This window comes from Sardina pilchardus, chromosome 7 (genome assembly GCF_963854185.1).
Source record: "Sardina pilchardus chromosome 7, fSarPil1.1, whole genome shotgun sequence".
Taxonomy (NCBI): domain Eukaryota; kingdom Metazoa; phylum Chordata; class Actinopteri; order Clupeiformes; family Clupeidae; genus Sardina; species Sardina pilchardus.
The window spans coordinates 15126285-15153266 of NC_085000.1; the positions used below are offsets into that span (position 1 = coordinate 15126285).

The 26982-nt window shown below is 42.0% G+C and overlaps 2 protein-coding genes across 3 annotated transcripts; one reads left to right on the forward strand and one right to left on the reverse strand.

Moving 5' to 3' along the window:
• Positions 1-93: 93 nt before the first annotated feature.
• Positions 94-19818, reverse strand: tfcp2 (transcription factor CP2). Of its 2 annotated transcripts, XM_062540830.1 has the most exons (18): positions 19513-19818; positions 18512-18710; positions 16788-16939; positions 15329-15405; positions 14572-14677; positions 13960-14066; positions 13235-13387; positions 12620-12730; positions 11572-11660; positions 11031-11079; positions 8856-8894; positions 8177-8218; positions 7673-7766; positions 6913-7003; positions 6282-6388; positions 4225-4367; positions 3567-3618; positions 94-2284 (listed from the first exon to the last, which is right to left on the reverse strand). In XM_062540830.1, the coding sequence occupies exons 2-18, from the start codon at positions 18631-18633 to the stop codon at positions 2247-2249; spliced, it is 1572 nt and encodes a 523-aa protein (XP_062396814.1). In that variant the 5' UTR covers positions 18634-18710; positions 19513-19818; the 3' UTR covers positions 94-2246. The 2 variants fall into 2 exon arrangements, with proteins under 2 accessions (XP_062396814.1, XP_062396815.1); XM_062540831.1 differs by lacking the exon at positions 8856-8894.
• Positions 19819-20938: 1120 nt separating this feature from the next.
• gpr37l1b (G protein-coupled receptor 37 like 1b) lies at positions 20939-26982 on the forward strand. The gene is made up of 2 exons (XM_062540833.1): positions 20939-21708; positions 22662-26982. The coding sequence occupies exons 1-2, from the start codon at positions 21052-21054 to the stop codon at positions 23517-23519; spliced, it is 1515 nt and encodes a 504-aa protein (XP_062396817.1). The 5' UTR covers positions 20939-21051; the 3' UTR covers positions 23520-26982.

Below are 26982 nucleotides of genomic sequence, written 5' to 3' on the forward strand. Positions count from 1 at the left end.
AAGGCAACTGACTGGGGGCGGGGAGGTGAGAACCAAAAATGTGTTAATTATGAATTGGGGTAAAACCAAACAAACAAACAAACAAACAAACAATCATGGGCATCTTGATGGGTAAGTAGTTTAATCATCGTGATGACATGGGTAAAGGGGGGGCAACGATGGACAACATCACTGTGTCCCAGCATCCACGTTTGACGCATCTAGCACAACTGATCAGAAATGACAACCACTGCTTGCTCTCCTCATGCAGGTACAGCGCATCAACCACCAACACCAACAACAACAACAACCCTCGAGATGGATTAGAGTCTGGAAGTGGTAATATCCAATGATAAAACAAAAGTAATACACTGATAGTAAACACAATTATGTTTAAAAAAAAAAAAAACATAAAAAAAAATAAAGACGAAAGAAACTGGGGGTTATACACAGGCCTACGCACATTGAAACATTTTGTTGTTTGAATGTTTTTGCTGTTGTTGTTGTTTGTTTGTTTTTCTCGGAAGGATTCCCTATTTGTGGAGTTTGGTGGCTCTTAAAAAAACCTGTCTGCTACAGAGAGAATAATGCTGTGGTAGAGCGACAGAACAAAAACAAAAACAAAAACAAAAACAGAGAGGAGTGAAGGAGTGACTGTGAGACGATGCATTTATAAACTCATCGTCTTAATGTAGACTTCTACGTCTTTAGTTCAGGGGTCAGAGGACTCCAGAGTGTCCAGTCCTCGTGTCTTGTGCATTCGGTTGTTCCTGCATGTTAACATCTCGACACTACTCAGACTCAGAGGACATGTGTTACAAATAGCTCTGCCAGCGCAAGGCGATGCTGGGGCAAAGATGCAGGGTATCCTTCAGTCAAGACCATCAAAACTGACCATTAACCTTCAAATCAAGAGACTTTTACACAAAACAAAACAGATTTTTTTTTTTTTTCAAAAACTGAAAAAGAAACAAGGCCCTCTACTCCAAGGCACCTTCTCGCCACACATCTTTCTGATCTGAGCTTCAACTTCGAAACGGTGACAGAGGGACAGCTGTTAATTGATATTAAAGGGTAAGATTTTAGGGGTACTAAAAAACAAAAACAAACAAAAAGAAATGAAACTTTCTCAGAAATGGACTGCTCATGGCACAACTCCTACATAATCAAATCCAGGCATAGTACACAAAAAAACAGACAACCATGATAGGGACGCAGTGCTCCTAATTCATTAACTCTTGGGTAAGCATGGAATTTCATCAAGATGTCACAGTGGGCTCTACTGTGACAGATGAGTCACAAAGACATTGAGCAAACACATCACTGAAGCTTGAAATGTCATGCGGTATGCCTTCCTCTGACATCACTTCCTGTTGCCATGTCTCTTCAGCAGATTAAGTGTCAAGCTCTGCGGATATCTGTCAGATATCCGACAGGCTACATCAGAGTAATTAGAATGCATGTGGAATTTGCATATCGGGATCCAGGAATAAAAAAAACAAAAACAAAAAAATAATAATAAAAGGCAGAACAAAAGGGCCTTATGCGTGTGATATTGTAGCTTTTTTGTTTAGTTTTGTTGGTTTGGTTTACCTTTCAGATCAGAGGACAGGCAGTGAATGGGGTGGTGTGTGTGTGTGTGTGTGTGTGTGTGTGTGTGTGTGTGTGTGTGTGTGTGTGTGTGGGGTGTTTCCGTCTCTCACATTTTGGCACTCAACGCACTCGACTAATGCGGGACACATACCAAAAAAACAAAACAAAAAGCTTTTTTTTTTTTAACCTTCCATTTTCTTCAAATCTTACTTTCTTTAAGAAGCATAAGCGACAAAGCAGGAAGTTACTGAATACAAAAGAAAACGAGTGGATGGCAGAGGGCATAGATGGAGGAAGGGAGGGGTCGAATAAGACAGTAAGGTGAGCGAGGGTTGGATGATGTCAGTTCTTCTTTCCCCACACCGGTGTCCTTCACTGAGGCCTCATCTCCTCACACGCGTTCAGGGTGAAACAACGGAGTCGTCAACGTAATCCATTGGGCACTGGAGGGCGAGGGTTCTGGAGAGGGCTTTTGTGTGTGGGGGGTGTGGTTGAGACGAAAGTCTAAGAAGACGAGGCGGGGCGGGGAGGGGGGGAGGGAGCGAGCGAACGAGGGGAGGAGGGCAGGAGGGGAGGACTGTTGCGTGTGTCCACACCCCCACCTGTCCCCACCTCACCCAACTCCACCCCACCCAAACCGAACCACCCCGCCACCAATCCAACTGTCGGCTTTTTCACTTCAGGATGATGTGGTACCCATCGTTTGTCTCGGCTGCCAAAAGAAGATGCAGAGCCAAAGGTCAAAGGTTGCACAGACGCAGCAGCGTGAAGCACAGCCACTTGTACACCAGCATGCGTGAATGCAGGTGTTCCAAACACTGGCCTACAAGAGCGCTCGGGACTTTGCTGTCTCCTGTTCTCAAGTTGCTTGCTGTGCTAGCTACATTGTGCTAGCTACATTTCTGTCTGTTTCATATGATCTGAGGCTCACTAAAACACATTCTGTTGAGTCTAATTTAATCTTGGATGGATTTATGAGATGAAACAGAAATGGTATAAAATGAGAGGTTGTACAGTACAATTAGAGCTTCCTTTGTTGTCTTGTCACGTCTCTGGCGTAGCTTCCCTGTAAGTCCTAACTAGTTGATTGATGCATGACAGCTATATTCTGATTACTGGACAACAGGCACTCAATCGGCTTGTTGCTATGTTAGGTCAGACACCCAAAAGACAGAGGTACTGACTGTACCGACTGTCTTTTTTATAAAACTGGTTAACACTTAAACAGACATGGTTATCTTGGTAGAAATTCTGTCCATGTAGGCGGACACGCCCAATAGGCTTGCACTGTATGGGCATGGCTAGGCGCTACATCATCATATCCAGTTCCGTGTCTAATTCTAACGGTTACGGTGTTCTGTTAAACTTTTCTATGATCAAAACATGTAAAGTAGTATGTTACACTGAAAACAACTAAGCTAGCTAACCCTCACCAAACCCCAACACGGCTAAAAGACAGTCAGCAACGTCCTGTGTTTACAATAGATATCTACTGCCAACATCCTAATACTTTACGTGACCTAAAAATGCTACTGAACATGGACGTGACTCCTAACGATTCCCGAGTCCCGACGTCACACTAGCCATCCCTATAGCTGCTTAGCCATTGCTGGTATTAGCGCATTAGCTCAATACTACACCGATTATCATCGTTTACGTCTCCACTATAAGTATAGATCTAATGATGGGGCCCATGTACGTTGAAAAACTTGGGACTTTGGATTTTTATCAATTTACTGTCATGTGATTTTACCTGAACCAATACTGTAATTTCCCAACTACTAGCCACAGCTTATACATTGATTTTGCTAAATGTCTTCAGCTATGTGGTTAATACATGGGGACAGTTAATATGGTATCAATATGGTTTTGTTTCTTGCATAAAACACTGTCACCGCGGCTTATACACAATGTGGCTAATACACAGGAAATGATTGTATACCTGAGAAGACCATAGAACATGTAATTTTGTGACCTGTCTTGGGGTACCCTACCTTTCATTGTGTCCAGAACAAAACACATCTCATCCTGGAAGTTCTGAATCATCTGGAAGGAAACACATATGGAGTCAGAAGAGTCTCAAACACATAGCAGCCAATCAGATTCATCTTCCTGTAACAGAGTGCATAAGTGAAAATGTCACGTTGTCCTGGCAACGCGATTTACAGTTCTAAACAACCGAACTGCAAATGGCATTTTCTATTGCCTCACTGTGTTGTTTCTTTAAAAATGAAAATAACTCAATTTTAAGCGGTGAAAATCACTGCAATGTCGAGGCGTTTATGCATTCTTCCAGGGTATCAAAAGGAAAAGTTTCGCGCTAGCATGAAAAACAAAGTTTATAATGTAACGGTAAACTGGGCTAATCTATGATTACATAAAGTTAGCTAATGTCATATGTAAATTAATTCGCGTAGAAACGTTGCTTTTTCTGTAAAACAATCTGGCCTAGTATTTACGTTAATTTGGTTTGTTTAGAACTGCATCAGTTGCTACAGAAACGTGACCTCACACTAACGCACTCCACACAACGCCCATTTAGATTGCTTCATCAAACATAGAACTTTTAATTTATCTGGAAGACTATGGGAGCATTCACATTCAGTTAGGAACCCAAAATTCTAAAGCAGGTGAAGTGTGCACGGGTCTTACCTCATCACTGACCAGCACATGGATACCAGTGGGTCCTTGTTTGAAGATCTGATTGATCTGCCTAGGAGAGATGCTAAAGAGCTGGGCGATCTTCTCAGTGAGCTCATTGGCGGTCAGTTCTTCCAGGTAAATGGCGTGGTACACTGCAGACACAAACAGTTGGAACTTAAGTCATCATGAGCGTGGGCATCATGGCATTCTATGAAGTCAACACACAATGTAGCATTTCACATGAGTAGAACACAGACGGAACACAGTGCTGCAGAAGCTTAAACACACAGCACTGCAGGAAAACATGTCGAGACACAAATGTAGCCTAAATTATTGTCACACTGTTGTTCGCTGATGACCTACCATAAAAATCATATAAATGATCCAATCATCTATGGAACGACAAATAAAAACCTGACAAACTGAAAATAATAACCCAAACACCATAAATGGTGCCTTGCTGTTTTGAGATCCAATTGGAGGGAATTGACTTCCGTTTAGACTGGTTCAACTAAACAAAATTAGATTAGATTAGAAGTCTTTATTGTCCACTACTATGGAAATTCATCTTAAATAAGCCTGTGTTTCTTTTTTAAATAAGGATCGGAGCACACAGCATGAGACCTCAACACACAGCACTGCACGTACAGGACAAATATGACACTTAAGTGGAGAACTACATGTGCAGATTATATGGCTGGTAAATTAACCATAATGAAGAGATGACAAACATAATCCAGCCAGGCAACACAAAGCAAGCACTGCCAAAACCTTCCAGCAGAGGTCAGTGATGAGCAGCGGCAGAAACAGCTTAGACCGTGAGGGATATGAGACAGTGAATTCTCAATGTTACTTTTACGGTCACTTACTGTTTGGGACAACACATAGGTAGTTTTATTTGGGCCAGCTTTATGGCCAGTTTATAGGGGCACTCACTCAATCCAGCTGTTGTCAACTTCAGATTTGTTTGCCATTTTATCTACATTTATTCATTTAGCAGACGCTTTTATTCAAAGCGATTTTCATAAAGAACATTGAAGTTAAGGGGGGTACACACATAAAGATTTTATAAATCTCAACCGATTTTTTTATCTGTGAGAGAACCCACAAATATTTCTCGGCTGCCCTCGGATTCGGAACACCCCACAGGCTACAGGATTTTTTACGATTATCGGCGCCAAACGTTTTCCGTCGTGTCATAAAAGCTATTGTCGGGAGAATTTTGACTCTTAACACACCACACACTACAAGAGAATCTCATAAAATAATCTTAAGAGCTTAAGACAATCGACCGTTTTCTGTCTTTGGTCGGAAGGGAGAAAATCGGGGCAAAATCAGCCTGATTATCTTTATGTGTGTACCCCCGTTTCAGTGCAGATGAGACCTTAGCTCACCAGAACAGTTCTATGCCTTTCCAATGAGCAAATGAACCCATGTGGGTTTGTTTTCACTGCTTGCAGCCCATATATCGAGAGGAAATGACACAGCCACAGCAAAGATCCTTAATTACTGACAAGATAGAGCAACATAATGCATCTCTATGGAAGAAAAATTCGAACAGTTCCTGTCTGCTTAAAGAGGCGTGTCGCAAAGACGTCATAGTGGGATATCGATCTCTGTCAGATTGGCAAGCAGTTCAGTTCGAATGTTAACAGGTCTGCTTAAAGGGGGATTTAGCCCCCTCCCCTTTGCAAAGACAGAATGCGGAAATTATCCAACGTTTGCGCCTCTCGCTCCGCTTTAACCCTCTCTGGCCACAGTGTTGACAACAGATGCTCTTCAAGGTCTGCTCATGGTGTGGTTTTCAAGGGTGATGCCGTACGCAGTACTCGGACGTCAGCCCCTGAGTGCTGCTCTCACACTAACTGGCCTCTAGTCTAGACTTTTCTTCATGAAGGGGTCCAGGGTTTTTTTTCAGCTCTTGTGCATACAAGGATGCTTCCTGTCAGACGTTCAGCCAGGTAGGCAATAATCTGGGTCCACTAAAGCACTGATGTTCCATTCATGCAGCAGCACCGACATAACAACACACACACACACCTGCGCACACACAGACATGCACTAACCAAAGAAGGTGCTGCTGCTGCCGTCTCCGTTCTCGTGCTTCTGTTGCTGTTCCCGGGCCTGCTGGGATTCCTGGCAAACGTACACGGTCAGCCTCGGACGTACCACCCTGTTACAACACACATTAACACACACACACACACACACACACACACACACACACACACACACACACACACACACACACACACACACACACACACACACACACACACACACACACACACACACACACACACACACACACACACACACACACGTTACTCCTAGTTGGTGGGTAAGACTTGCATACCTGAGAGGTGCTCAAATTCGGTGAACTACGGCTAACGTTTGTGGCGGACATGTTTTCTCTGAACAGCTCAATTTGAATGATTTAGTGTAAGCGATAATACGATAATACTTCGTCAAGCTCACGTCCATCTTTACTTTATGTTTCCAGAGAACTACCTCCTCAGACTTGTTTTGCCAGTGTTTGCAAACATTCGCCAAAAACTCAATGCAAAAAGAAACCGCTTTGTGAAACGCTTGTGAATTTGAACACACCTCTGGTCAGTCACACACACACACACACACACACACTTTCTGATGTCACCCAGAGGTTGCAGTGATAGATAGACAGATAACTACACCCACCGCCCTTTCAGTGCATTGAAGAGTCGAATGCCGTCGGCAGGGCCGCAGATCTGAATGACGTCTTCCCTGGTCAGTTTCAGCAGGTCTGCCCCTGTAACAGGAAAACACACAACATCGCATCTACTGTTAGAATCAGAATCAGCTTTATTGGCCAGGTTGGCATTAACAAACACGGAATTTGACGTTTTAATTTAACTTGGCTCTCAAAGTACAACACTCAAACAAATAAAACAAAAAAGAATAAAAGATCGGAACAGTAAGAATAGAATGCAGGGCAGTAGAATAAGGCTGTTAGAGGTACAGTAGGCCTGTGTTCTACCGTTGGGGGGACACAAGACGTGCAAACATAACAGAGCTGTAAAAGTCCGGCTTCAGAGAGTAAAAGTCATAAGTGCCACATATTTGCACCAACTATTCACTAAATCAGCTGAATCTGAAAAAGTACAACTAGTGAAATCATCGGTGTTAAATGCAAAGGTACATGTTAAGACTTTTACTTTCTGACTCACACCTCTGGATCACAGCATTTTACATGCAAAGTATGCCTCCCTAGATGACGCACGTTTAAGTTTAAGCAATATAGAGTTTATCAGAAACACAGTCAGTTCACAAAATACATTAAAAAATATATTGGGGAGGTTCCTTATTTGGCTTCACAGGTCTAAAAATAATCACAGTAGATCGTTCACAAATTCTATGCATTTCTGGGACCGTTCGGAGAGTTAATGGACCCACGGCGTTAGCGGCGGTGCGGCCATACCTGAGAAGTTTGTGAACAGACGACAGAAGGGCGAGAAGCGGTTTCGATGGAGCCACTGCTGGGCCTCCTGTGGCGTTGCTGTGGGCAACAGATTCTGATTGTTCCGTTCAGGTGTGAGAGGGAGACAGGTAGGGAGACAGGTGAGGAGAGCAGAGGGAGGAGAGCAGAAGGAGGGGGTTAAGCACACATCGTAAAGGACTTAAGCATCACGTCAAACTCAAACAGTCTCCTCCCCCCCGAAGTCAAACACGATAACACCCACATCCCACATCATGCTAGGGTCATTGCGACCAACGCTGACCAATATACACGTTAAAACCAGTGAGATCAACATGTGGATCCACTGGCCAGTACAAGTCCCAGTGCATTATGGATTATTTATTCATTTATTTCAGCCATTTCCTCCAACTAGCAGTTTTACAACATTTGCTGCTTCTCCTACAGCCTGAGGAAGGAAACAGGATCGACAGTTCACTACAAATCAGCAAATAAATTCATATGTACCTGCTGGGTCTCACTGTCTCTTCTGAGTAGGTGGTATGGCAACTGTAAAGCAATTGTATGGCGTCATTTTCAAAAACCCACACCAAATATACCATACCTTCACACATGGTCTTACGGAGAGTTCATTAAAAGAACTTAAAGGAAAACAAATAAATACACACATAAAATCCTGTTTGTTTACATATGGATGCAGACTACGCTCTGGTCAAAACCAAGCAGCCAAAGGCTTCTGTTGGGTCATTCTCTAATCACAAGCATTATGACTGTGTTAAAGGGTTTGAGACATTAGAGTTGACCTTATCTTGTAGACTGCTGTGATTTCAAATCTTTGTAACAACAACAACAACAACAACAACAACAACAGCAACAACCTCTAAATGGTCTAAAATGGTGCCCCACATTATTCAGTGGAGCAAAAGTCACTTCTGAAAGTGACTTTGAAAAGTCAGCAAGTTATACCTACATAAAGTATAAAATGCAATGATTTGGACAAATCTACTGACAGAACACGCAATGCTACTCAAAACATGGATAAATGAACGGTCCAACCCCTCACATCCAACATTCTACTCAGTCCCATCTAAGGTGATTAGCTTTTTTATTATTATTTATTATTATTATTGTTCACAGCCAGCCAACACATTGTAAATTGTAAAGACAAACATATTCTCAGCATTACCGAATCACTAAAGCTTTGTACCGCATCCTCATTGATCTCCTACATTTGGAAAAAACAAAGTGCAGAAGGGAGTGCACTTACAGTAAGTACAATATAAAGGTCTCCACAAATAATGCCCATGAATATATCAAGTGCACTTACAGTAAGTACAATATATAGGTCTCCACAAATAATGCCCATGCATACAGTGGGGAGAATAAGTATTTGACCCCCATGCTAAAGTTGACTAAAAAGAGGAATATAAAATCATCTTTTGACAATTGATCTTAATGCCTTAATTAAAAAAAATAGTAAAAATCCAACCGCTAAGGACACCAATTCTCTTTGTGATTGAAGAATGTATTGTAAATAAATACTGTAAACTTTCTTCCTTAAATACAGGGGGCATAAGTATTTGACCCCTTATTTTTTATATATTTTTATTTTTAAAGGCCAGCTATTTCATGGATCCAGGATACTATGCATCCTGATAAAGTTCCCTTGGCCTTTGGAATTAAAATAGCCCCACATCATCACATACACTTCACCATAGCTAGAGATTGGCATGATGTTTTTTTCTAGTTAGCCTATTAGCCTGTGTGATTTGCACTGAGCTCAATGAACAATCAACGAAAATTGGTGTTGGATTTTTTTTTGGGGGGGGGGGATTTTACTCATTTTTTGAATTAAGGCATTAAGATCAATTGTCAAAAGATGATTTTATATTCCTCTTTTTAGTCAACTTTATCATGGGTTCAAATACTTATTCTCCCCACTCTATATCAAGGCTAAAACAAGGGGAGGTTGGGCTTTTCAGGCATTAGGACTAAAAAATTGTATGTGGGGAAGCTAGTAAGAACATGAACATCTATTAGAAGGAAACTCATTGAATGGGCATTTAGTGTGCCAATGTTATATCATAGGTAAGTATCATAATCCGTCCAAGATGAGGCATTTTTGAGAGTAACACCTAAAATAATAATAAAAAGAAAAAATAAAATAAAATAAAATAAAATAAAATAAAATAAAATAAAAATCATGGGTGAAAAAATGAATGGAAATATGGAGCTGAACAAAAATATTTAACAAATGTTAGTTTTGGGACCTAAACATTATGAAGAACCATTTCTTCATGTTCATGTAAATGTTCATGTAAGTTATGGCCCATGATTTTCTCAATTATAATTGGGTGTGTATATACTAGTAGAGAACACTATTGTGCTCTGATTGTTCTTTTTTTCTTTTATTATTTAATTTAGTAATGAGATCATTGGTCCCCATATTAGTATGTGGTGACCCTGTTAGAATCAGCAAAATGTTAATTACGAAGCCACACAACGGCAATGGTGTGAGCATTTTTTTGAGGGACTGGGATTTGTGGGCAGGGGGAGAGGGGTGTAAAATAGGCACGATTTACAGACCTGGATCAAGTGTGAGTGAGGAAAAGATGGCTGGAGATACAGGAACATACACACAATACACAGCAAAATAACAGCCAGGCTTCACCCGATGCAACATTGAAGGGTTCCATTCACGGAGTGTGAAAATAGTTGTGTGTTTTTCCAATGCAAGTTATCAGGTCACCAGTTATCACACCTGGTGTAGCCAGTTCCATCGATTAGTGTATGCTGCTAGTTGGAGCATGCGCTCCATGAACGGAACACTTCAGTTGAGCGCCTGATGTAGCCTGCCTGTACGAGTCCAAGGCTATATTCACACTATTCCACTTTCGTTTGAATCCGACAGACTTTTGTTTTGTTTTGTCACCTCTCATCTAAACTAAACTGCAGTGTTTTCAAGTTCCTGAAATGGAACGATTTGAAAATGCTGTAAGCCCTGTAGTCATTCATCTGAAAACACCGGCTTTGTGTTCTCATGTGGACTCTGTCTGTTTGACAAGACTCACTTCTACTTTCTTAGAACATTATTAAAATGAAACAAGGCTTTCCAATGAGACGCAGAACAGTGTGGATGTAGCCCAAAACTGCACCACAGACTGCAGGGAGGTCGCTGTGCTTAGTGTTACTGAAGAATCTCTGTCACCAGGATAAAGGATGCTTCAGACAGTCTCTTAGGTACTTGTTCCGTAAACTAAATACATAAGCAATCGTTTCTATGGAGACTACGAGGCCACGTGTAAAACGTGAATTATGAGTAGTGGGAGGAAGTGGGGGGTGATGGGAAATCCATACTCACCTCTGCAATCTGTGCTGGTGGCTCTGGCTGGTGATTTGGTGATCCGTTTCTAAGTGTAACAACAAAGAGTATGATATTCAGCATGACATTACAAAACCATAAACAAACAGCCATTTGATTTAACATACTCTGGTGCTTTTGCAACTCTAGCCCTTAAACTACTGAAACTACTGTAGAGATGCTTCGCTCCTGGACCTGCTCTGCGTCTACTCTAGAGGCGGCTGCAGGGAACTTTCATCTGGTCCACTCCGGTGTGACGAAGGCTTCAGTTATGCCACACATTACAGTCAACACGTTTCATGCTGTGTGTTAACCTGTCTCCTGTTTGTCCTGTCATCAATGTTTGTGTGACACCCTCTCCTGTTACTGCACAACACATCTACCTATGGGTATTAATAAAGTAAACTGAACTGAACTGAACTGAACTGAACATTTCTTGTCCCATAAAATATTTGTGGTTCAACCAACTTTGCTTAGTTAATGAAACGAAGCATTAAAAAACTGTTTTGAGTAATGATATTTAACATTTCGCATTCCATACCCTTCAGCTACTGTGAAACTGTTGTGGGTGCTGTTGAATCCAGGTGACGGAGAGTTGTTTACATAGGTAGCCTCAGGCCACGGGGAGCACTGGAAAAAAGCAATGCAACAAGGAAACTGTTGTGAAACACACAGGAGCATCATTTGAATATGGGAAATAAGGAAGAATTCAACACTGACATGCCATGCGCGTACAAAACAGTTTCTGGGAACTCTGATGACTTTTGATGAAATGCCACGATTTCTCACTTGCTCACAACCAAACCAAGCCATTCAGAGTCTACAGAAGCCAATCAAAACCACTGCTGAAAGAGGCCACAATCCGACACAGGGAGGGAAAGGAAACCACCTGCTTTCAGTAGTGCTCAAAAAAAGCAATGCAGATTTATCACTGAAACTGTGGAGAAATGTTAGCTGTTATCCATACAAGAAAGATTGTAGTCTGTGATTGGTAACTACCATCAATATAACCATTTCATTTCCATACTTTGCTTCCATTGATAATCCTACAGGTGTTCACTGTAGTTCCCAGTAGCTTGGACCACTATATCTCTGAGCTACATTACCTGTTTGCCGAAACAAAGACATTGTAGAACTTCCATCGCAGAACTACCTTTGCAAACATATTCAGAACCATTCCGGATAGGAGTTCTCTACAAATGACCTTTTCAGGAAATTTTTAGAGAATGAAACATCTCGCTTTCCTCGAATGATGAGGAAATTACAGCCTTGATAGATGCGTAGATCCACGAAGAAATGAAATTCAGGGAATTTGGTCTACCACAAGTGTGCCACGATGTCATTTTATAAAACTTGTCAGAGTTCCTCTTCAGTTATGATAAAAAAAAATAATAAAATAAAAATAAAAACGCAAAAATAACACCCATCATTAACACACTTTATGAAAAGAAAAGTGGAATCACGAGGTTCAATAACTGACCATTGAGGGGAATAGCAAGGTTTCTTCAGCACCGAGCATGGTTTGCCATAACTGACAGTATGCAACAGAGAACTCCTTCCAGTCTGCCCGTCCAGAGACGGATGCGTACCTCTGTGAGAATGGTGGTCTCGTACGAGGGCTGGTACTTCTCTTTCTCCTGCGGCGCCCTCTTCTCCATCTTCTCCCTGTCCGTCTTCTGCTTCCTGTCCGCCCCCTTGGGCTGGAGCAGAACAAACAAACAAATACAAACAATGACGGATCAGGGCACACGCGCCAATCACATTTGAACAGCCAGCTGAATATGAAATTTGAAGTCCAAAAGTTGGCTCAGAACTTGGATTTCTGCTTATGTGGTTATACTGGCACATTTCAGATGTGTGTGGTGTGGTGTGTGAGTGTGTGTGTGTGTGTGTGTGTGTTTGGGGGGGGTCCTCTCCTTATAAAGAGAGGTGAGGAGCGTGTGTGGAGGTGTGTGTGGTGTGTGTGGGGGGGGCCTCACCTTATTAAGAGAGGTGAGGGGTGTGTGTGTGTGGGGGGGGGGGGGGCGTTCCTATTCTGCCTGATGAGGACTATAGTGTGCAGACCCTTCTCTCTTTGACATGTTTTGTTAAAACATTTTTGTTTGGATGTGCGCCCCCGTCCCTACAAATGTGTGGGTCCTCAGCTTATTAAGAGAAGTGAGGGGTGTGTGTGGAGGTGTGTGTGTGTGTGTGTGTGTCCTCACCTTAAAGACTTTGACCTGACAGCTGGCCGAGTGCAGGTGCTCGGTGTAGTCTCCGCTCTCGTTCTCTTTGAAGGTGTCGATCTGGATGCGGAACGGCACGCCCTTCTCTCCGCCGTGCTTGCGCATCGTGAACTCTGTGCTGATGCAGTGAACCTGCGGCACACCACGCAGAACACACACACCAGCACCGTCACAAACTAGCCACAATTACACTCAATTCATCCCTCAAAACACACACACACACACACACCAGCAGTCACAAACAAGCTACAATTACACACACACACACCACGCAAAACACACACACTAGCACAGTCACAAGCTAGCCACAATTACACTCAATTAATCCCTCAAAACACACACACTAGCAGTCACAATCTAGCTACAATTACATACACACGCACACACGCACGCAAAACACACAGTAGCACCGTCACACACTAACCACAATCACACTCAATTAGTCCCTCAAAAAACTCAACGGTTCAACCATTCATCGTTGAGACTACAATGATCATTCCTCATCATTGACATGAGATGGGGAAAGTAATAATCTGGGCCTAACACACAAACACACAAACACACACACACACACACACACACACACGCGCACAAAACTACTCACAAAAGTAAAAGTCTCTCCTTGTGTTGACGAATTGATGAATGTGATATCTCAATTTTGATGAAGTTACTCTATGATTTCATGCACTAAGGTGGCAGCATACCTGAATGAAGACCGAGGTCCGTTTCGACGGGTCCCACAGAAACTCGACTGTGTTTAGCTGTGTGGGGTTGGCACGGGGATCCACAATGCCCACCGACATCGGGATGTCTGAAGGGGTCAAAACTCTGGTCAATATTTATTAAACAATTTAGCAACTTTTTTTAAAAATTACTTCTAATAATCATAAGCAACATGAAAACAACAATGTTGCCTGTTAAAAATCTATATGGTTTATGGTTTATGTCTGGAGTTTATAACGCATGCTAACATTTAACAGAACCACTCTTTGAAAAATGGGGTCAAGGCTGCAAATCATGATTAACATTTGAACCAATGTTTTTCTGTTCATGTAGGGCCTAAGAAAGAAAAAAATGCAAGGAGCAGGAAAAAAATTAGGTGGAGGAAGGCCCTGATATGGCAACGCCCACTTTGTAGACCTGAAATTCTACATTTTTATTATTAAGAAGTTGAACCCTTGAGGTGCAAGATAGCCTGGGTTGTATTTTAGAATGTAACTACACAGCATGCTGGTAACGATGACTGCAGGAGATGCACTCCTCTACTCTGAATAATCTGTTCTGACTGGTCTCCCCTGCCCACTCGGCCGCCTCACCCAGGTCGAGGATGCGGTCTCCGGGCCGGTTCCAGCGCCAGCCCTCCAGCTGCTGGTGCTCAGTGTACTGCAGACGCCGGTCGTGGAAGACCACCCGGATGATGCTCTAGGGGGGACACACACAAGCGCGGGTCACACGGTCAGTACCGCCGTCAGAACCAATCATTCTCCTTCCCCTCAAAAACACTGCACTGCAAACAAGCACACTAGAGTAGATGGAGAATGGGGTGTTCACAAGCACACTAGAGTAGATGGAGGTTGGAGAATGGGGTGTTCACAAGCACACTAGAGTAGATGGAGAATGGGGTGTTCACAAGCACACTAAAGTAGATGGAGAATGGGGCGTTCACAAGCACACTAGAGTAGATGGAGAATGGGGTGTTCACAAGCACACTAGAGTAGATGGAGAATGGGGTATTCACAAGCACACTACTGTGGATGGAGGTTGGAGAATGGGGTGTTCACAAGCACACTAGAGTAGATGGAGAATGGGGCGTTCACAAGCACACTACAGTGGATGCAGAATGGGCGCTCACACATGGAGTGGAGCATTTGGACCTTCCATATGGAAAACTAGCTAATGGGTATGATGAGAAAAAGTAAAGAAGAAAAAAAAAACTAAAAATATACAAAAATAATCATAATAATAAAAAAAGAGTGTAATGGGGCGTTCATGAGCAACTGAGAAGAGGGAGGATTCTAAAGATTGATCTGCCCAGAATCTTATAAGTGAGTTGGCTTTGAAAACTTTTCATACCTTCACCATTTTCCCCGTGATTTCCGGGAGCTCCCCCATTTTCCGATTGTCCAGCATTCGAATTTCGTAAGACTGTCCTAAAATGACAGAAAAAAAAAAACACTTTTAGTAAATAGCACAAGCAAGACTAGGGTCACAATAGTAAACCATGTCAGGACATGTACTCATTAACACAGAAATATGGTGTGTGTGAAAAGCTAGTCACTGAGAAACACAAGCAAGTTTGGTTTCTTGACGTCAAGTTCACTAAATACAAGTAAGCCCTTCAATCAGGAGTGAATACTGTTAAACCATATTCTGGTAGTGTATAAACTATGTTAATACTTAGTAATTCAAAATGTCCAAAGTGGAAAATAGTGTAAGGAAATAGCTACATTTGGGTAAAATAAAATCATAAAATAACTTTAACAATATTTAATTTAGTTAAGTGTCAAGCACTCATATTTAACATACATATTTACTGAGCAACTGTAAACATTAATATTCACTGAAATGAATCAGTTATTTTATGGGGAAACTGTACGCAACACATGGGGGACTCCTGGCCGCAGCAGTGGCAGGAAAGGGACAACTGGGATATCTAATCTGGCCCAAAGGCTGGATGCTTGTGGAAAGGGACAACTGGGATATGTAATCTGGCCCAAAGGCTGGATGCTTGAGTGACATGTTTAGTATATAGGTGATTTATAAAGGGCACACGCAGCTGCTTTTCTGGACATGCCTCACTCCACACCCACGCCACATCTGATGAGGAGGAGAACAGCCCCTACAGTCTCCTCTCCCACACCAGCCATATCCCTTCCGCAATCATATGATCAATATAGCCGTTAACACGTGAGCCCTGTGTGCTTTTTAAAACCAGTGCTCGCTTTTTGTACTTTTTTCTAAATCTCGGAGTGTCTCTGCAAAGTCCTCTTTCATGTGAGGGGTTTACTGGTCAACCATTTTAGTTGGATTTTTTTTTGCCTCTCATCAACTACATGACACACACACTAGTATGGCGCTCAGTAGAGAGCATGCCTCTACCAAGTTAACTAGATCTACAGAACAGAGAGCCTCTGCTCAGGAGGCTTGTTTGTTAGACGGATTATACAAAACCTGCTGGCCAGATTTTCATAAGGCCTTCAATGGGCCATGGATGTTGAATCGTATAGGTATCATTCTCATCAGTAATGTCTCCTGCCACTGACTTTGTTTGTCAGTGCTTGTGAGATCTTGGACCTCAGGTGCCCCGTGAAATGAATGATTTGCCGCATTAACTCCCACTCACAGCATGGAATGCGAAAGTGTGTGAAAGTAAGAATGACTGTAAACGGAAACCCTGATTTGAGAGGCAGCCGAGGTCCCTTAAGGAGAGAGACTGCCCAGAGGTGTTAGTTAGGAGTGAAATTAACAGCCAGTGGTTGAGAGTGTGAACATGTAAATGTGGATGATCCCAGGGAATCCCTGTACGGCAGACCTTGGTTGAGGTAGGTGAGCGTCTCGTCGTGGAGTTTGACAGCAGGCGAGGTGGCGGCACATAAAACATATTGGAAGGGCAGGATCTTATTCTCTGTGTCCGGAGGAAGGTTGGACTCCTCCTGTTTGAAGATGGGAAGGGCCAGCACATCACTGGAGAATAACACAAACAAAACAAAAGAAAAAGAGAGAGAAGGGGGGAGGGAGGGAGAGAGAGAGAGAGAGAGAGAGAGAGAGAGAGAGAGAAGGGGGGAGGGAGAGAGGGAGAGAGAGAGAGAGAGAAATTAGGTGTAGACAAGAAAAATGCAGGGTAAAAGGGTGTCTTGTCAGTTTTCCTGCTCATTTTCTTGAGCAATGACTTCCTTCACTAGGTCCTATAAATAGAACATATAGGGAGGTTACGGAACACCGCAGGAAACAACTAAGAATACAAAAAAAAAAAAAGCCCAACACATTCATTCAGCATTCCCTGGACATTTTTCACTTGATGATAAAAGAAATGCCAGAACCGTTCCCCTTACCAGTTTGGGGCACCTCCTGGCCACTCGCATAATAACAAATGTTTGCAAGACCATTTATGACTCTTACCCAAGAGCGCAAGAGATGTTTTCACATTTTCAGCCATAAACACTAACTGTGCCACACAGTTACCTAGAAACCAGCGAAAGTGGATCACAGATTGGTTTTACTTTCCCGTCTCCACAAGAATGCTCTTTACAACTACTAATTCAGGCCACTCAAAGCCCCCTAAAAATGAATACGGCTGAAAGACAACAGCTGGCCAAACGTCAATGGATTGCAACATATTAAAATAAACTGTCAACTAAGTTTTCTTAGTGTAACAACCTTCCGTTATCAAACAACACTGGATTTTCGGTGTTTTAAAACATTCGTAGCACCAAAGCCTAGTCAACCAACATGTCAAATCAAGTGACGCTACTCCAAAATAGTTTAATAAAAGTGAAATTTCAAGTGAAAAAAAACAACTTCAGTCAACTACCACACTGCAATGCACTGCCACAGAGCATTTTAGTCACTTGGCTTGACCTTCTATCTCGTAGCACTCGCCTCCTAAATGTTAGTGAGTAGCAAAATCATAAATTAATAACCTGAAGTGTTACTCGCAGCAAGCTGACAGGGGCACGAAGCGATAAGCTGCTGAAATCCTCGCCAAGTATCAATTACGCCATCGTGGAAAGGGCACTCAGAGAAAGGCAGTCACCCACAAACGTGTCTTATTCACTTACAGCAGTTCCATATTGCATTTTACTTTACAATCAGGATTTTTTTTTGGCTGTAGGACACTGTGTTCTTGCAGAAGCTTGAATCATGCTGGAGGCTCACTGCCAGAGGTTCTTGCTGCGTTGAAAACACACACTGCTGACATTTAGAGCAAGTCTCACCTCAGATGAGATGACACGCACAGCACCAGCCTACCAGTGGTGGAGGAGTGGGCACCCAACCCAGAGAGAGTTTGAAATAGATCTCGACAGAATACATGCATATGGCTGGATTATCATGAAATGCAGATAAATCACTGTTTTGACAGATTCAACAACTGCCTGCATTTAGGAGGACACAAGCAATGTGCTTCGCCCGGTCATATCAGGTTACAAAAAGCACATCAAAGTCTTTACTATGCTCTGAAAGGAGCGCAAGAAGAGCCGTCAAACAGTTCAAATGAAAGCACTGAAAGTCAAATGAAGACAGTAATTTGCCACCTACCTCATGCTGTAAGCCCCGGCTCCCAGCTCCTGACCGATGCCAGAGAGACTCGCGTCGAAGTCCTGCACCAGACCTGACTCGATCACCTCATCCGCCAGCGGCAGTTTCAGGGCCCAAGCCATGACGACGCGCGCTTGGAGGTTCCGGCCGAACGGAACCCCTGACCCTCAGTTGATCCGACTTGATTACCTGTGTTGACCTGCAGTTACCGAGTAAAATCGTCAAGAAAATGTTTGGACAGCTGGCCAGATGTGTGCAGCGACATGTGATGAAGTCACATCGACTCACAAACGCATTTAAGGATGCTGAGCAGGAGGTTAGTCAGATCATGACAAAGTGGACAGTGGACAGTGGACACCAAATCCACACTGTCAAGTCGGTTTCAATAAAGTTTCGCCCTGAAGAAAACATTGACTCATGAAGGAGACCGATAGTACATGTTACTGCTGTTATCTGTCCACACAGTAGTAAGACATTTTACTGATGAACGAAATTGAACAACTATGACATCGACATAATGTAGTCGGCAATCAAAGACCAATTTAATTTTAAACAAAGCAGGTATGGTCAGCACGTTGTAACTCCATGCTCAGCCAGCGACAACCTGATAGCACAGCACACTTGGTCCTGTCGGTGATGGTTTCAGTTACATTAGCTAGCCACAGTTGCTAAAAATATAACTCAACGCCACTGCGTGTATCAAAGCGAGCAACTTGAAAACACACAGTTTAGTGTGTTACGCAAGATCATACGCATTACCTGTGAATAAATAACATTTGATGCAGCTTCTGGCTAACAATAACGTTAGCTAGCCGTTCTTAGCCAGGCTCACTAGTCACGTTATGCAAATTGACGAAACCAAGCAAAGTTGGCTAAGCTACGGAGCTAGCAAAAGACACATACTTATCTATGGTGATACCCGTCATATGTACCGGATAGAAACTATCCAACAAATGGCGACAGCACAGCATTTTGAAAACAGAACCTGTTAATTGACTCACCCTTCTAACCCAATGCTGAATTAGTAAAAGTCAGCCTCCGCTTCACGCCATATTTCAACCCGTCTTTCGCTAGCTTGAGGTAAAACAAACAACTTAGCTGGCTAGTCCTCAAACACTATTCGTGGCAACGATTGCTCCCTCCGAAAGAAATGGCGAAGTATTAATATAACTTTCTGCCCGTAGACTCAACTACAAAAACAACACATGTAACTCATCCCGAAATTAGTACACTAAAATATATAATTGTGTTTATTTGGTCAGTTAAAAAGAGATTGCCGTAATATCCGCAGTCGCCTACTTCTTCGACGCTGCGTTACAGTACCTAACTGGGTTGTGGCCATAGTAATTGACCGCCGCCTGCTGTGGTGGAGTCAAAACTGAACATTCTGTCAAGTAGCTGCAGGCCTTGGGCGTAAACTGTGGTGGCGCTGCGCACCTGTCAATACAGACCTCATCAAAGAAAACGCTGCCTATCTCTATATCGTAGCTGCCCCTAGGTTACATTTGACAGCATTATGTTGAATAAACTGTATGCTAGCAAGCTCTCTAAAAAGTAGAAGTAGAAGTAGAAGTAAATAGCCTTGAGGAACCTTTTATTGCCACTGTGGGGGAACCTTTTCAGTTCAGAGAGGTTCCTTGAGGAATCTCTCAGAAAGGTTCTTCCAGGAACCCCTTAATAGCTAAAGGGTTCAATTTCAGTATTATTATTATTGGTAGTAGTAGTATTAAATAATAGGGCTATTATAATTGCTGTTAAATATATCTATTAACATGCATTCATACTGACAACACAAATATGTTTTCCACAATTGTATGTGTCCATTTGTAACAATTTGTTTACAGTTTTATCAATTCAAGTCAATGTCATCAATCAATAATCAGAGAAGAAATAAGGCTGCACTTTACATACAAACGTGTTTATTGCACACGTTTCAGCTTAGCTGTATGCAAAGTGCGGCCTTTTTTCTCTCTGATGTAACATATCACCGGCAATCAGACATCGCAATGCGATACGATCCACGGCGGCTATCGAATATCGTCCACAGAATATTTTTTAACCCTATTCACCTGTAGTGTCTCGCCTTATATTGCACATATAATTGCACATTGAACAAGAAAGGGTTATTAACATACGGAAAATATCAAAATATCAAAAAATAAATTTAAAAATAAATTCTTACAAACAGTTGTGGCTCATTGATATTTAATTTCTTTATCACAGTTCCTGTCTGTAAATCCCACTGTAAGGTGTTGATTTCACCAGAAGGTGGGGTATTTCCTGCATCAAAGAAAGATGGCTTAACTGACAGATTGATTTTTTTTTTTTTAACACCGTCCCAAAGGGGGGCCAGGAAGGGTGAAAGAAGGCGTTGCATTCCTCTTCAAATGAGGCCCACTTCCTGTTAATGCATATGTATGACCTGATTGTCACACTCTCATAGGCACATGGAGCACCAAGCCTCAAACTAGGATCTCTGACACAGCCACTATATCAAACGTGGTCTTTTTTTTTGTCAGTTTGAAAAAAATCTCGAAAACATGAACATGCTGGTGTCATTTTCTCTGCTATTGCTCTCTGAACTGGCTGCAATGGTGCTACCTTTTCCACAGAAGGATATACGGACAGGAACTATGATGTCTGACTCGGCCCAGGAAGATATGGATCCATATTTTCTCGACAGTGATTTGGACGGAAGGGATTTGAATACCAAGAACCGCAGTTCCACAGTGGGCCGAGCTGCTGAGGACCAGGAGGAAGCAGAAGAGGAAAATGAGCTTTCTACCTTCAACTACTCCACAGACATTCCCAATCACACAACTATGCCCAAACTAGAACAAATCTTTCCCAATTCTTCGATGGGGACTACTGAGTTGGACCACGATAATGCTTCTGATTTAGGCAGTACGCTTATTCACAATCCACTGTTTCCGGTGACCGAGAACTCTTACAGTGCCTATGGAGTTCTCTTCCTTTCACTTGTGGTGTTTGCAGTGGGTATTGTGGGGAATCTGGCAGTAATGTGCATCGTGTGGCACAACTACTTCATGCGAAGTGCCTGGAACTGTATCCTGGCCAGCCTAGCTTTCTGGGATTTTCTAGTACTGTGCTTCTGTTTACCAGTAGTTGTTTTTCATGAGTTGACCAACAAAAGACTTCTTGGAGATTTCTCTTGCAAGGCTGTACCATACATGGAGGTATGTTTATTGGATATATCTAACCGCTGTATGCCATCACTTAACTGGAGGAGTTGAACATGAGTGAATCTCTAAACTGAATGTGAATATTTTTTATGCAAGATCTGTAAAGTATCAACTCTAAGTGATTATGTCCATAGTATGAACTCTGTACATTGTGAAATAATGTATAGTAGAGTAGTAAAGTAAAGTTGAAAAGGACAGTATAATTAGTATAGTTAGTGTTTTTAACACGTTTCTGGGTATGTTTCAGAATTTTTATCAGTTTTCAGATGTAGATCTGTGTACATCTGTGATTTTACTGTTTCATATAGCATATACAGTACAGCAGAGATGTACATCTTTGTACTGTACAAACAAGCTTAGAACTGCAACAGTAGCAACAGCAACAGTTAATTTAAAGAGGACATAGAATGGAAGAATTGAGTATTGCACTGTGTTCTCTGATGTTAAAATAGTATATATTCAACTTTTATATATATAAAAAAAGAAATAAACTCAATTGCAATTTTACAAGCCTAATTTTAAGCATATTTAGGCTGGGTATTGAAATGGTCCGTTTGACTAAATAGCGCCCTCTTTGGCAACCACAATTGAACTTCAATGGCCTTGCGATGTCTGACATCACAAGCAGGCTCTTTTCTAATTCGCCCATTTTTTATTGGCTATTTCTAAGTTCAAGATTTCCATATGAAGGAGGGCACAACCAAGCCTCACGTTCATGATAGCTCTTTGTTTATGCACAACCTCTCATATTTCATGAAAACCAAGAAAAAAGTGGTTTCCATTCTATGTCTCCTTTAACAATGAAGTTAAGGTAGGCCTATGAGTACTCAGACACTCTTCTCTAAAATGTTTGTTATTGGTGAGAGCATAGGTGGTGTTTGTAGGCAATGTCCACACTAGTTTGCCCTGTGGAAGATTAATACCATCCTCATCTCTCATCCTCTTAGGTAACATCTCTGGGTGTGTCTTCTTTTGGCCTCTGTGCCCTTGGCATCGATCGCTTCCATGCTGCAACCAGTTCTCAGCCCAAGGCACGGAGAGTGGAGCGATGTCAGTCAGTGTTTGTTAAGCTTATAGTGGTATGGTTGGGCTCAATGATCCTGGCAGCTCCGGAACTTCTGTTATGGCAGCTACAACCAGTTATGTCTGCTAACCTGGGCATAGTGGTTGATTCGTGTGTTATGAGTCCTTATACTGACCTTCCCGAGTCCATTTATGCTATTGTGATTAACTACCATGAAGCTCGTACATGGTGGTACTTTGGCTGCTATTTTTGCTTGCCCGTGGTTTTCACATTACTATGCCAATTAGCCACTTGCCATGTGTCAGACGGAAGCACAGCCAAGAGTTCAGAGGACCACTTACCTTCCAAGAAACAGAAGTTGCAACATGTACAACAGGTAGAGCGGCAACTGAACTGCACGGTCTTGGCACTGATTGTAGTCTATGGCTTGTGCACCCTTCCTGAGAATGTGTGTAACCTAACACAAGCATACGCTCCACTGCAAGTGTCTGAGAGTGTGGCGGCACTACTGGCACTGATCAACCAATTTTTCCTTTTCTTCAAGTCGTCTGTCACACCAGTGCTACTACTGTGTCTTTGCAAGTCTCTGGGACAGGCTTTCATGGACTGCTGCTGCTGCTGTTGTGAGGAGTGTCAACCAGTTGCTGCCAGATCCTCCTCTGTCTCCACTGGCACAGCAGGCTCAGATAAGATGAAGAGCTCTGTGGATATGTCTTCCTCCATTTTTTTTGATAAAGCAAAGGACAGTTCATCCATCCTTACTATTGGAACATCAAGCTGAGAAAGACTCTTGTTCCTGTGTCCTATACATGATGGATTTCTTAGTGACAGGACTCTAGTTTGGCAGTGGAAACGTAGTTACAGTTGATAGCCTCCAGGTCCAATGTTGTGGTTGTGTTCTTGTGTTACCCTAACAAAGTGCAAGTCTGGAAAGAACATTTAGAGTATAACTACTGACCATAACTGACATACTTCACAAGATGCAAGACATGCTGAAATGCTATATGGAAGTCAATCTGGAATTTGTATAAAAAAGTAGGTTGTTTTGGAAACCAATTGTGTACTTAAAGAAACAGCTTTATGATACAAATAGGGTTCACTTAAAAAATATATAGAATATAAAAGTAATAAAGTAGCCCAAAGACTGAAGTGACAACTACAAAAGTAAAATGGATATGACATAATGGTATAGTTAAAAAGTATATAACTTGTAGCATGTAACGTAGCCTGTCACATGTCTTGGCTGTCCATGAACATTGCAAAATTCTAAAGTCAATTATTTAAACCAATGCATCTTATTTTCATATGGCTACAACATGGGGCTTGCTTGCTGATTAATAATTTTCTATACAAGGATCAATCATTCCTAAAACATGATACAAAATTGGACAAAAATAAACTTTCTGTAATGGCAATTTAATTTGCATATATTTAGCACACATTTTGTGGCCCTCTCGAGCTGAGAGTGTTAAGGTGATGATACACAGGGGCAATATTGCTGGCCAATGACGAAGACGGCGGCGTCACAACACTGCAAGGAAAAACAGAGGCTTCTCATACCTTTTTACTCTGCTATGTTGAAATCCGAACTGGGCATTTTACCTCAATGTATGCTTAAAAAAACATCAACTTGCGTCTATTTTTGTGTGCTCATGTTGAGGAAGACAATGTTTTTTTTCCAGTAAGCTATTGTTCCATTGGAATTTAGCTAAATAGCCGTGGTTTTGCTATAGCAAAAATATCACAAGCTATGGATCGTTGCCAGTTGTCTGTTGCCTTGTGTCTCACCTGGTCGCCAGTTGCCGTCAAGTTGCCCTGTGTATCATCAGCTTTGGACATTACCTTCGCAAAACAAATTGACTTTGGTTGATGCTAGCTGCTAACAGAACCTACTTCATAGCAATAAAGGTAACTCAAATTGTAAATTAATCGAGAGAAAATTCATACCATGGGTGTGACACAGAATCAGATTTATTTGAATAATTAACTTTGTGCAAACATGGAATTTTGTTTCGGCCGATGGTGTCTGTCAATATAACAATTTACAAAACAACATGTAGATAATCCCAGATAGAAGAGGCTGGCAGACAGCTATCGGCCCTCTGGGGGCAGATCTGGCTGGTGTTTTGCTCATCGGTCCTCTGGCGGGTTGCAGACAAATGTCCCAATATTTTGCCACTATTGGTCTTTTTTATTTATTCAGTTGTACTTCATCCATCATGACAACATGTCATGTCTTTTCTTAACATTCATGACAAGTTCAATTTAAAGAGAAGGTGGTTCAACGGCGGACCACAAGTGGCATGCCACCAGCTGTCTGCCAATCTGATTTTTACTATCTGGGACATACAAAATACAGCATAGACAATCAATACACAGACAATGTACAGATTCTTTAGGACACATTTACAAGTAATATGCAGACTGTATACAAGACACATCATGTACATGAAGTGCAAAGTGAGCGCAAGCAACAATATGTGCATGGCATATGAGAATCGAATGTGATGTAGAGTATTTTCAGGGTGAGGCAGGATGTACAGTAGGCCTATAGGTCTCCAAACAGGAAGTATAGAAATTATTAATTTCAGCTATCCATTAGGCTTATAGCAGTAACTCAGAGATGCAAACTCCTCACCTTTCAGGTTGTTTGCAAAATATATCACCTACATGATTTGGGCAAATCCGAGGAAGAAATAATTGGGGGTTAGTCAAAGGCAACTGGTGAAGGCAACGCGTATTAGCCAATCAGCAGTAGAGTAGAATGTCAGCAGGAAAAGCCTCAGTGCTCTGATTGAGGAGAAGACGGCAGGAGACGTAGAAGAGACATAATGCTATATAACTTTGACAAACGACTTTACACCGGGCCCGGGTGGGACACTGTGCCGACAGGCCCTATACCCTCATTATTTACCGTGGCACTATCCCTTAACCTACTACTATAAGCACATTCTAAACTCATTATTTTCACTATTTTCACACACACACATTTTAAAAGATAATTTAAAGGTCATGTTTAACATATAGCCTTATAGCTTGACATTATTTTTAGTCCTGAATCTAGAGCATCAAGAGTTCAAAGCATTCAAGCCAAGTTAGTGGGGGTCTGGGGGTGCGTAAATATTGTTAAATACACGATTTCCCGGTGGGCCGGAGGTGTTTTTTGGTGCCAGGCCTGGGCTGATTACTCTGAGCTAAAAAGAGCATAATTTAATATTTTCTTTGCTGTGCCCTCCGTCAACCTGCACTGATGTGATTGCAGATCTTTTTGTTTTCAGGATGTTCTTTTAATCCACAAGTCTTTCTTAGGTGATTAGCAATCTACCAGAAGCCCACACACACACACACCTGTGCACACGCTCTCCTGTGCGCATGAAAACGTGTTGTAGATTTATTTCAGTCCTTTACCTGCTTTCCATATATAGGCTATATGTCAACTGCTTTTCTTTAGTGGCCTAATCACTTCAATATGTTATTGACGTTCCATTCATGGGTCTCATCAGGTCCCTTTCCACAGGTGCATTAATGAAGTGTCATGCAGTCTGCATTCATAATCTAGGTGCTTGATTTTATACACCTGTGGTAAGGGACCTGATGAAAACCACAAATAAGTGTTTAGTGGTGTCAAGAAACAATAGGCTTCGTCAGTCTACTTCTAACATTATATTCAGGGGCTCCACTTAAAACATGCCCGCTTGGCATGGGCCACTTGTTCTCCTGAGCTCAATTGTGATTGCACCCTCTGCACTCCCTATAGTTACGCTAGTGCAACTATAGTGCTTATGCAATGCTAGTGCAAGGGGATACATTTGGAGGTAAATCAGGATGCAGATTTACTTGTAATAACTAGAACTGAGCACGTAATACACACATCTTTAATAAAATTCTCCTAGATGAGCATGCCCACGAACACCTCTTGTGGCTGGTTTCCATGATTTGTGCAGTTTCCACACAATGTTCTCAACTTTTTTTACCCCTTGTGTGTTTGCATGAAAAACATGATGTTCCTGTTCCTGTGTCTGGTGGTTCTGGAGTTCTATGGCACATACCAGAGTTTTTTTGGGGATGTAAGGGATTTTATTTTTTATTTCTCTCTGATTTTCTCAGCCGGCTTCCTATGCAAGTCATGAAGGAAATTTAGATGCTGCCATTTGCCCTCCAAACTCTTTGGAGCTGCTAGCCATTGAACATTCACCTACATATTTGTATACTTACATTTTATTAAATAATTTCATATGATTGAC